At 32.8% G+C, this 12,926-nt stretch overlaps 1 protein-coding gene across 3 annotated transcripts in view; it reads right to left on the minus strand.

Annotated features, from left to right (window-relative positions):
- The window catches only part of ABCA5 (ATP binding cassette subfamily A member 5), a 113,098-nt gene that overhangs the window by 6,055 nt on the left and 94,117 nt on the right, over window positions 1-12,926 (minus strand). For all 3 annotated transcript variants that reach the window (XM_031965711.1, XM_031965712.1, XM_031965714.1), the window contains 5 exons: window positions 7,767-7,884; window positions 7,589-7,680; window positions 2,420-2,598; window positions 1,909-1,984; window positions 1,714-1,808 (listed from right to left, as the gene is read on the minus strand). In XM_031965711.1, coding sequence (XP_031821571.1) covers window positions 1,714-1,808; window positions 1,909-1,984; window positions 2,420-2,598; window positions 7,589-7,680; window positions 7,767-7,884 — 560 coding nt within the window. The remainder of the gene's footprint in view (window positions 1-1,713; window positions 1,809-1,908; window positions 1,985-2,419; window positions 2,599-7,588; window positions 7,681-7,766; window positions 7,885-12,926) is intronic.

Below are 12,926 nucleotides of genomic sequence, written 5' to 3' on the forward strand. Positions count from 1 at the left end.
CTAATAATAGTTTGTCAAATATTATAGTCACTATTTCATCACATGCAGTTTCAGTTGTTTGATTCATATTTCCATTTTTATTCCAAAGTTTTAAAAGGATAAGGAAAGTGCTTGTGTTTTTATTGTATCTAAGTTAAAATGGCAATTTTATAGTGATATTTTAAAAATGATAAATATTAAAATTAAATAAAATAGGCAGCTAGGTAGCACTCTGGCAAAAGCACTGGACCTACGGACAGGAAGACCTTAGTTCAGATCTGTCATTAACATACCTACTGGCTGTGGAATCCAAAGAAAGTCACTTAATATAATAATAGCACCTCCCTACCAGAACTGTTGTGAGGGTAAATAAAATAATATTTGCAAAGCTCTGAAAACCTTTAAGTGCTATAAAAACACTAGTTATCATTAAGATTATCTATTCCAGGCTCCTCATTTTTACATATGAAAAAATACAAGACAAGAGTTTGGTTAATTATTTAAAATTCCAAATTTCTTGAAAGACTACTACACTTTTATACAAATTGAAGAACTAAGAACTATTACATATACATATAAGCATGCATTTTAAAAATGATAAATGCTTAGAAATAATGAATTACAAAATGGTTTTGAACTATATCTCTTTTTCTAAATTATACACATTTAATAATTTTATGGTTGTTACAAAAATAACTCCATATTTTAAGAAAAATGACAACTCTTATTGCAATTAAAAGGACTTTTCAGCTTACTAAATCAAAATTATGGTTTCAGTAACTTCTTCCTATACCATCACAGAATATTAGAGCTGGGAAGGGTCTTAAAGGACAACTAGTCTAACATCTTTGTTTTATAGATGTAGAAATCAGGATTCAAAAAGATGAGATAAATATTCTTTAAAAAAACATAGCCAGTTAGCAGACTAGGCACTGGAATCCAGGTGTCCTACTTCCCCATCCACCATTCTTTTCAATTGAGACCTATGTACAATTCAAAGGTAAGACTACAACTCTCTTAGCCAAATAACTTTGATACTTTAAAGGCTTTAGTTAGAATATTGATGCATTACGGTCCTTAGGAGTAATGGAATAATAACCTACAGGCTACCTGGCTTTGGGAATAATGTAGTAGGAAAGCCTCACAGTAGTAGAGACCCCAGTACTTTTCAAGAAACCTCAAGAATGTAGCTATTGGGAATGATGTGACACAATCTTGGAGAATTGTGTGAAAGGGAGGGAATTGAATCTGATATCTTTATTCCACTAAGCTACCCTTCAAGGATGTGTGGTTTGTCACCCAAAGGTCTGGGCCACCATCTTGCACCTAAATCCAAATAATGAACATTTCTTAGTTTTATGAGAGAGGAAAGGAGGTCATTGTTAGCAACCATGACCAAACTTATTACCAAACATGTGAATCCCAATCCCTTGATGTAATTTATCCTGCTCTGTTCTTTTCTCTGCACTTCCAATTCCCCCTCTAACAGTTTTCCTATAAATCTACCTGTTTGTTCCTTGCTTTTTGCTATCTCCCTCTTTTGGAATTTAGTCTGTTTTAATTGCCATTACTATTACAATAAAACTTTGCCTCCTGACTTAGAAATTATCTAAATCTCCAAATTCTTTTAGGACACCTGTGTCATTAATCCAAAATACCAATATTCTGAGGTCTCTCTGAACCCCAGAAATATAATATAATTTAATGTTCCTTGATTTCTGGTGGTATACTTACCACATATGCTGCTTGGCTTTAGGATCCATACCAGTAGATGGTTCATCTAACAAAGTAATCTGGGGAGTTCCAAGCATGCTTAGTGCAAAACACAACTAGAAATAACAAAATAAAAATAGCTAAGTTGAGATTCCCTGAAATTCCATAACAATAATACAAAGTAATATGCAAATATTAATTTTCTAATGGGAATACCTTTCGTTTTATTCCAGCAGGCAATTTCTTTGTAGTTTTCTGAAGATGTTCTTTTAAATCAAGTGCATTTGTGATTCTGAAAATGGGCAATACAGAGTAATATAAGTATTAATTTTATTTTTAATATTTATTTAATATTTAATATTAATTATATTTTAATATAAGTATTAAAAGCTAATTAGTCATATAAATGTTGGTCATTTCAGAAAGGAAATTAATTGGTGACCATTATTCATAAATAAGAACAAAACCATCACAATTTCTCATTCTCATTATCATAATTAAAATAATAATAACCTTTAAAATATAAAGAAACTTACAAAAAGCAGAAGTATAGAATGTCTTTTTTAAAAGTTAACACTGTTAATCATCTCCACAAGAAAAATCCTATGTACTTGTATAAAAATATGTCTAAGTTCTTCTTGTACCCACACCAACCTGGCTTCTATCTTTTCCTTACCTTCCCAATACTCAGGGAAATGAAAGTATCACTTGCAAAGAAAATTGTTACCTTTTTATGACTTCTTTCACATCACTTCTATTCATTCCTTTCACAGCTCCATATATTTCGAAGTGCTCTTGCAATGTAATATCTGGCCAAAGTGGATTTGTTTGAGGACAATATCCTATGTACTTAACAGAATCATCATCTTTAGCAGCCAGATCTGAGGAATAATCTCCTAGAAGGACCTATTTAAATATAAATTCATTTTTTTTTTTACTAAATATTGGTGTACCACATACTTTAAAAAGAATTATTTTATTGAATTTTTGATCATCATGTAAGTTAAGAACTAATCAGAATTATGTGGCTTTTTGCTAAAGACTATTATAAACAGTAATATCTAAACCAAAGGTCAACAACCATGACACACAAGATGATTCTACACAGTCATTAGCAAAATCTTCTTTATCTTAGGACTTTTTCAACCTCTATGAAAGACATCACCTTTCAATCATTGCAACCAACTTGCGAGGTTCAACCCAAGAAACTTCTTCTGAAGGTTCATTTTAATATGTTTCTAGTTCTCTCATACTTTGGCCCTATTGTCCCCATCACTACAATGAATTTGGAAGGCTGCACGTGAAAATAACCATAAGCAGAAGTACCTTCACATCAATGTACTAATTGGAGCCAATGTACTCTGAAAGCTGTTTGCTACTGGTACTGTATACTGACTTCATTGTCAGTAAATTTCTAACTTTAGCTTTACTAACTTCTGTGATTTAGAGGAGTCTTCTAACTAGGCAAAAAAAAATGCCTTTATCTTCCATCACCTGGCTCCTTACCTGCCAACTTTTCCTACGTTCTTAGAAAAGAATATGTCTAAGTTTTACTTGTACCCACCTCAACCTCTATCTTTCCCTTACCCTCAAAATCTAACCTTTCCTTCTGCATCTTTCCTTTGTTTAAAAAAACAAAACAAAAGAAAACAATAACATACCTCCCTTTTCATCCTAAATTTCTTCCTCTTACTTTTTTTTCCTCCCAGAATTAAAGGTCCTTGAGAGCAAGGGATGATTAATTTTTTCTGATTTGTTCACACAGGACTTTTGTGCACTTTAAGCATCAAATAAATTTATTTTTTTGGTTCATGGAAATTTGGCTCCGTCCTGAAAATAACTCATTCCTTATCACCATCTTCAACACCTTCATTCCTTGCTACCATTTCCAATGCTTTCCTTTTTTCTATGTCACAGCCAATAAAATCAAATTAAAATTTACTGAGTACCTATTTTATACTAGGTGTTGTGCTAGTTACTAGGGATACAATGCAAAATGTAACAGACACTGCCCTCAAAGGATCTGACATTATATCACAGTAAACAACATGTATATATAAGTATAGTATTCCTTTGAGGCTACTTTCCCCAACCATATACTCATAGATAGAAATCCCATGAGGTAACTACTAGTTCAGGTTTAAAGTACTCTGAGGGTTTATACTTCTAAAACTACTCCTCACTAGTATATTTTTATTTAATCATCAGGCATCAGACACATAAAAACATACAGAAGAGAGCAAAAAGAAATTTAGTGGGCAGAAACATGAAAATCACTATTAATACTACAATATTAAAAATGATGCATATTTTTTAAGAAACAGCAAAACACACAAGGTAGAATCAAAATTTCCTATGCAATCCTTTTTTTCATTCATGTTAATATTTGTTAATAACTATAAAATTCTTAATAAAATCATTTTAAAAACACAGAAACAATATAAGCTAGTAAATGTTATTCAAGGAGTAGACTCTTTGAAAGACAAAATGAAGCAAACAATACAATAATTCAATGATACAAGAAATAAGGCTAACTCCTTTGGGGGCTAGTCCAACTTGGCTAGGCATTGTAATAGCTAACTCCCTAAATCCTTTTTAGGATTAGCCCATTTTATGGAGTCAAGGATTCATTAAGAACTTGCCATGCCTTAATGGTATCTTAGATTCCTTGTTGATTTCTAAAACCCCTTTCCTTGCTAAAAAACCAAAAAAAAAAAAAAAAAAAAAAATCCTTATGATAGAACAGAATGAGAAACAGTTTGTCTCATTAAACTCCCTGAAAGCCATGATCAAATAAGAAATATATTATTTTTCATGAAATTACTTAAGAAAACTTCTTAAAACAATTAAAAGAGAGAGAAAAAAAAAAACAAGTCAGCAACTGAAATCTGTAGAGGGCTGAAATTCTTGAGTCGATGCACTGAGGTCAGGACAAACAAGCACTTGAGGCTAACTACTGATTGGACAATACTCTATGGGCATATACTTAGGAAATGGCCCTTCCCACTATCCTGTGCTGGCTCAATGATTGGTGTATACAGAGAGGGACTAGGGGGTGGAGTAAGACTAGCCCAGGTCATTTTTGTGGTGGAAGAGAGAGAAGGAGGTTGTGGAAGATCCCCTTCACTTGTACCCCTAAAGACCAAGAATAAAGACTAAGAACTTTTGCTTATCCTGACCCCGGCTGATTCTAAGGTATCCTGGGTGCTAGCGTGGTTGTCACAGAAATCCTCAACTGCTATAGCCAAAATTCAAAGAAAAAATGCCATACACAATCAATAAAAAAGAAATCAAATACCAAGACACACAAAATTAAGCAACTATTATTATAAAATAAAAGAGAGCCTGGAATATGAATACCCACAAAAGGCAAAATATTACTATCCTATGAAAAGAAGTGTAATTGTGTAAATTTTTTAAAAATGGATCTTTAATAGAATATTTTTTCATGCATTCATATGAATAAAATCAGAGTTGGGTAGAATTTTTGAAACAACTGATAATGTTCAAGAAGTCCGGGATGCAGAGTCTGTAAAGAATTCAGACACTCAGGTCATCTTTGGGTCAAGGGGCGAAAAGCTTTATGATCATACACTGAGTAAGTAAGGCAAAGTTTCTAAAAGAACTCGCTGCCCTGAGGGGAACAAAGTGCCTAATGAACCTCCTCCTCCTTAACAAGAGAGGAGGTAAAAATAACACACAAGTAAAAAAGCAGGCAAAATTCCTAGAGAGCTTGCAATTAGCAAAAGGGAGGGGAGGGTCTTGAGGGTTGACATCTATAGGTGGGTCTTCAGATAGATAATTGGGAAGTGCAGATAATCCCAAGGAATTCCAAGGAATTCCACAAGAGCCCATTGCAGCAAAGATCCACTTAAGGATAAGATAATTCTGTCAATGCCTCTCCCTATGGCCCATCTAGACACTGGGTTGCTAAGCAGATATTCACCTAATCAGTAATCACAAGGGACAGGAAAAAAAGAATATGTAAAATAAAGATGGAGGAGTAACTAACAGGCAATCTCAAAAATTTCACTATTATCTGAATTGGGCAAATCCAAGCTAAAGGCACACAGAAAGTTTAGTCAAGAAATTTATCAAATAAGAACTCACTTTCTGACAAAAATTGTTAGAAAAAGGAGAAAATAATATAGCTGAAACTAGATACATTATTTCATACCCTATATACAAAAAAATAAGGTTGAAAAGGGTACATGATTTACATATATATATTTACATATAAAGGGTGGATAATAGCAAATTAGGAGAGCAAGGGAGAGTCTACCTGTCAGATTTGTGATACAAATCTTTCCCCAATTGATAAATAGTCAATATGAACAATTTTCAGAAAAAAGTGAAGGGAAAAGATAATAATAAAGGTGGGAGGAAATGTGGCAGAACTGGGAAACTAATAGATTGTCGGTGGAGTTGTGAACTGATCCAGCCATTTGGAGAGCGGTTTGGAACTATGCCCAAAGGACTATACTGGTTCTCCCAAAGAGATCATAAAAGAGGGAAAGGACCCACATGTGCAAAAATGTCTGTAGCAGTTCTTTTTGTGGTGGCAAGGAATTGGAAAGTGAATGGATACCCATCAATTGGGGAATGTTTGAATAAGTTATAGTATATTTAATAATGGAATATTATTGTTTTATAAGAAATAAAAAACAGGCTAATTTTTAAAAAATCCTGGAAAGATTTACATGAACTGATACTAAATAAAATGAGCAGAACCAGGAAAACATTTCACAAGATGAACAGCAAGATTATGGGAAGATCAATTATGATAGACTTAGCTCTTCTTAGCAATCCAAGACAATTCCAATTGCCATCTGCACCCAGAGAAAAAACTATGGAGAGTGAATGCAGATCAAAGCATATATTTTTATCTTTTTAGTTGTTATTTTTTTTTTGGTTTTATTTTTTTCTTAGGCTTTTCCTTTTTGTTCAGATTTTTCTTTCTCAATACGACTCATATGGAAATGTGTTAAAATATGGTGATACATGTATAACCCATATTTGATTGCTTGCTGTCTTGAAAAGGAGTTAGTAAGGTAGGGAGGGAGGAAAAAAAAAACTGGAACTCAAAAATCTTCTAAAAATGAAAACTGAAAGCCATCTTTACTTGTGTTAGAAAAATAACATATCAATAAAATCAAATTTTAAAAAATAATGGAATTCCATGGTGTTTTAAGAAGTAAAATTGTGGGCCACTAAAAGGAGAATACAATGATTCAGTGTTGCGATTATGAGTGTGTAGTAAAATATTCCCAATGAACTGTCTTGATATTTGTCCTTCCATTGGACTTCAGAACTGGAGAAGAGAGTGAGACTGATGACTTTGCACATCTCTACTTCACTCAAATCCAACTAAAAAACATCACTCTCATGACGTCATTAGTTTTCTTTGAGAATGAAGGAAGAACTACAGTCTCCTTGTACTGTCCACAAAAAAAAGGAAATCTCTAGCTTATGTCTGTAAAACATACCTCTAGTAACAAAATAACTGATTGAGATATTTCTCAACTTCACCTTTACTTTAAAACCATCTATTTGCATATATTTCTTTCCTATGGCTTTTTGATGTTTCTACTAATTAAGTTGACTTTTCCAAAGGTACACAAAACTTGTCAATAATAAAAAGCAATACCTATATCTCAAGTAGATGTACATTTTAACAAATCTTTCACTAAATCTTATGGAGAAATTATCCATTTTCAGAATGATTTTGTAAAGAAAATTATGAACTCAATGTTTTCACTGATAAGAAAATAGACAGTAATTTTGTTGCTATACTGTAAATCAATCTTGGAACAGAATTTGAAATTAATGAGAAACCTAAGTCTTGTCATTATAGAAAATACTTCAGTAAAAATTTAATTCAAAATCTATACTATACCTGGCCCGAAGTTGGTTCAATATCACCAACAAGCATATTAATAAGCGTGCTTTTCCCTGCACCATTTGGTCCCAACAATCCTAGTATCTCTCCTAAAAATAAAAATTTAAAAATTAGCACGTATGAATTAAGTAAAAATTGGAAGCCATTTTTCTAGGAGACAAAATTTAATACCAACCCTTCTTTACACACACAGAAACATGTTTAGTTGCCACTTTCTTTCTTTTTCTTGTAAGAAGAAAATCTTTCTTCTCATCATATTCTTTATGTAAACTGCTAACCAAAATAGCTGGTTTCTAGTAAAAGAAACATTATAATAAGAATGGGTTAAGCATTATCTATGTACCATAATGAATGAATACCATGTGCATTCTTTCATTATTATTTTTATGAAATCATAGAATATCATAATCTCTAGGAAAATCAAATATGCAATGAAGAAACATCCTCTGAATATAAATAAGCCAGAAATATTGCCAGAAATTAACTGTGACAAAAAGCAATAAGACAGCATCCAAAAAATATATAACAAAAAAGGAAAAACTAACAGCTTGCTACATTTAAACCTATGTAATCAATCCAGTCTTTACTAAGTATATGTCAGATATTGTGCAAGGCAATGGACATATAAATGTAATGAATAAAATAATCCATATTCACAAATAGTCTGCATTCTAAAAGGGAAAACAACAAAAGTATAAGTAATTATAGAAAATAAAGAGTAATAAAATACAAACTGGTTTGAAAGAAATTTCAGGAAGATATCAAAGCTACATCTTAAAGAAGAAAAAATCTATAAGGCTGAGATAGAGAGTAAATTCTAGGGATGGAGAACAGCTAAAATAAAGGATAGAGATGGAGTTGAAAAACAGTGTTGTTAGCAACAGATGAAAAGAAAATTTGTTTGTCTATACTGCAGAGTGACAGAAGGAAATAATATTTGAGACTGGAAAAACAAGAAGAAAAAAGGGTGTGGAAAGCTTAAAAGCTAGAACCCAGAGGCAATAGATTTTCCCTTTAATTTGAAAACCATACTTGGTTTCATTTAAAGGAGATGATATTAAATTTAATGTTAAAAACAAAATGAGTATCATAATATGAAAAGGTATTTATTAAACACCATGCTTAATGAACTGAGCTCTAGACTAAGCACTGGGGGAAAAAAGAACAGGTCAGAGAATCCTCTTTCTCAAAGAGCTTATTAAAAAAAAAAAAGAGCTCATAATCTAATTGGGGAAGAAATATATCATAAGAAGTTCAATTATAAAGTGGTAAAGTCCTAAGGGATGATGATAGAGTAGAAGGCAACACCAGGCAAATGCCTGGAATCTGAAAGAATTTGAAGGCTAGAGTAAGATAACTGATAAAGTCTAGTAGTCACACAACTGGGGAAAAAAAAAAAAAAGAATAAAATTGGTGTTTCCTAGCTCTAAGTCAAGTGAGTATTCAAGAAGCCATGAGCAGCTCCTGGCAAAGTGGAGAAAGGGGATAAAGGGAAGAAAAGAACAAGGAATAAAGGATGGTGGTAATGGTTTTCCCACTAGCTAGCTACCTATAATTTGTTCTGTTAAACTGAAAAATGTCATGTTTTTTATTAATTGTTCTTAATATTACTGTGTTGGTGGTGTGTTTTAAAGACAACACTTTTTGTATGATCTGATGCAGAGTGAAATAAGAGTTTACACAATGAAAACAACGCAGGGAGAAACAGCTCACGACTGGAATTCTGATCAATGTAGTGATCAAACATGACTCTAGGAGGCTGATGATAAAGCATGCTTCCCACCACTTGGCTGACAGATGATGGACTAGAAGGGCAGAATGGGACACGTTTTCAGACATGACAAATGTGTTACTTTGTTTTGTTTGATTCCACTTATTTTTCAGGAGGGAGATTTTTAAGACGAGGATCAAGTTAAAAGAAAATAACATCAATGAAACACTTAAATAGCCTTATAAAAAAAATAGAAGGAAGTTCATAAGACGATGCAGATAAACAGGACAGTGTTGTCCTTTGTTTAACATATATTCAAAAAGCAAACTAAGGTAAAAAAAAAAAATTTCATGTATAATCTTTTCTACGTAGTTTAAGCTTAATTTAAGTTTAAGAAAATCCAAAATACTCAATTTAAGAGAAAAAATTGGGGAACAAAGTCTTACAAAAATGAATGTTGAAAATAATATTTACATGTATGTGGGAAAATAAAATACTATTAAAAAAAGGCGATCAATTTTCTAGCTGTGTGACCTTGGGCTTAACCCTAATTGCCTCAGCAAAAAATAAAATAAAATAAAATAAAAACAAAAAACAAAAAACAAAAAACAATGAATGAATATAATGAATACCCAGAAACTTAGGAAAACATATAAACTAATACAAAGTAAGGTAAGCAGAACACAGAAAATGGTACATACAGTGACTTCAGCAATGTAAATGAAAATTATAACCACCACAAAATAGAGATAAATGAGAGGACACCTTCCCTTCTGCTTTGTAGAGGTAGAGGTCCATAGATGTGGAACATTGAATAGAATGATCAATTTTTTCAATAAATTAGTTGGCTTTGTTTTAAAAAAAAAAAAAAAAAAAAAAAAAAAAGGCGATCAAAATTATTTCTGAGAAGCTGGTAAATTGCTTTGCTAGTAATTATGTGCCACTGTGAAGCCTTTGTGCTAATAATCAACTCTGTTATCCATCCCTGCATCTTTCCTATTTTGGAGAAAATGTAGAACTTCAATCATCTCCCTTAGTCACTACTATACTATTCATCATATTAATGATGTACAAGTTCTCTGGTTTTTCATTTTTTCTCATTTTCATTTTTTGTAATGTTGGCCTTCTTATGACCAAACAGAAAATAAGAAAATTTCCACATCCTACTTCTTCATGAGATCGCCTTTCTTCTTATTTTTTTGTTTCTCAGCCCTCAAACCCTGAAAGTTTTTGGTTGGAGTTGAATTATTTTTGATCCTTGTGCTGTTTGTCTTTTTCTATTAATTTTTTAAATTTGGCTTTTGCTTTCAATTACCAATTTAAAGGAATCAAGAATTTTTGAAAAGCTTTTATTTTCCAAATGCTATTCTATCAAAAATGTTTTCTTTTGAATGAAAAGACACTTACTAAGTGCTTATAATGTGCAAAACACTATACTAAGAACTAGAGATATAAAAATACAGCCTCCTGATCTTAAGGAACTCTCATTTAAATAGGACAGTAGTCATACGAATTAAAAAATTTCAACTGCAAATTAGATGGAAAGACATAGTGGTCTTTATGGTCATCTTCTCTCATGTAATTTTCAATGAAAAACTCTCATCTCTTTCTTATACTGAAGAATTTTAGTGACAAAAGACTTTACACCAAGAACTTTGTTTTTTAAGTCTTCAGAAACTGCTAAGGAAGAAGCTACTGAAATAGCTTAGAGATAGCTAACAGATTGAATCTCTACAAGAAGTGCTCCTCTGGCAATGGTTATGAAGACCAGGTTGGAACTGAATTGGTGGGGAAAATGTGAGGGGGTACTGCTATTTCTGTGTCTTTTGGTCTTATTTATTTATTACTGGTCTGGTAATTGGTCAATGCTTGGTGTTGGTGGGGCAGGGATAGTCTGGAACGCCCCTTAACATAAGTATTGTTCTTTTGGATGAACACTGTAGGTTGGACAATATTAAAATTCCCAGGACTCTAGAATTCAGGATCCCGGGTCCATCACCACAGTGGTCCAAGGGAAGACGGCTATCAAGTCACAGCAATATTTTAATCCACCTGGTTCATGCTACCATCTCTCTTTGGGATGCCCTGCTGTTTCAGTTAAATTGGCTTACCTGCCCTATTGGTGGCAGGATGCTATGGGGTTCAAGTTTCCTATTGTGCCCAGTAAGATATTGATGTGATTTTTCAAGTCCTTTCTGTAGGTCTTCAAAATCTCTTAGTAGCTTCTGCAATGGTGATATTTGATGTCTGTGCTTGGGAATATTTATTGATAGTTTCACTTTCCTCCTGTTTTTACCATGGCAACTGCCATCACATATCCTGCTGAGTATAAGTCCTGAAACATTTTTTACACTTCCTGTCAAATGTTACGTGTAAAGTGCTTTGAAAACTGTAATCCTTAAAGCAAGATATAAACGTTACCTTCTATGATAATGATGTAAACTCATGATGTAGTAAATGCCAACTTTTAAAACTACTATTTTCATACAATTCTGCTAATTGAATTAATATTGTCAATCGCAAAAGGGGCATTTCAAAATTCTAGTCTAAAGTATACTCATTTGCTTTCCAAAATAAAACTCATCAGGACAGGCAGAATCAAGATGGCAGAGAGCAGACAGGACCTTGCCTGAGTTCTCCCTGGCTTTCCTCAAAATCAACATTAGATCAAATCCCTGAACAGATTTTGGAGTGTCTGAACCAACAAACTTCAGAGTGTAATAATTTTCCAGGTTAAGATATTGTGGAAGAACTTCAGGAAAGGTCTGTGTCATTGAGCAGGGGGGAATGTGGCCCAGTACAAGCAGAAAATATGAAGCATCAGAACTGTTTCTGAAGTTTTTGTTTATAATTGGACACAGTGATTGACAAGATATTGTTGTATTACTTGTAATTTAGGCAAACTGGCAGTAGAAAGTTATTGCCTATCACTAGAGTAAGACATATGACTAATTTTTAGCTAAAATGCTGGTCTTTAATGTAAGTATTCATGTCTTCAGTTCATTTATATATAAGGTGAAACGAAGAGAGGAGTTTACAAAGATTTGAAGAATGTCTGTCTTCTGAATATCACTTTCTACTTAATGGATTTGTCACCATAAGGGTTTGGTGTTACTGGTGGCTGACTTAAGAGAGGTTATCTCCAGAAGATACCTAGCAGATTTGTTATCTCTCAAATAAAAAACTAAAGAGTGAGGGTACCCTGATATCCACTTACTAAAAGCATAAAACAGATCTTAATCTCATTGACAGTTCCTATCTCTGGATTTTGTTCAGTCTCAAGGTGGATCTATTAGATGAGCTTCATATGTTTGTCAAGAAGCATCCTTTTTTAGCACAGTGGTCTCAATTTTTTAAAAATTAAAAACCATCAGTAAAATCATGTTGAACATCTCAGCACTGTGTCTACACTTGACTTCTCAATTCAGGAAGACTACTTATTAGCTGTGCACAAAACCTGGGTCTGTCTCAGCTTCCTCATTTGTAAAATGGGGAAAATAAAAATACCTATCTCCTGGGGTTTTTCCTAAGAATAAATAATTTAATAATTGTCAAGTACTTTGTAAATCTTCAAATGCTATATAAATGCTAGCCATTATTATTAGTTTTTATATACTTATATGT

The sequence above is a fragment of the Sarcophilus harrisii genome, chromosome 4, assembly GCF_902635505.1.
Source record: "Sarcophilus harrisii chromosome 4, mSarHar1.11, whole genome shotgun sequence".
NCBI classification, from domain to species: domain Eukaryota; kingdom Metazoa; phylum Chordata; class Mammalia; order Dasyuromorphia; family Dasyuridae; genus Sarcophilus; species Sarcophilus harrisii.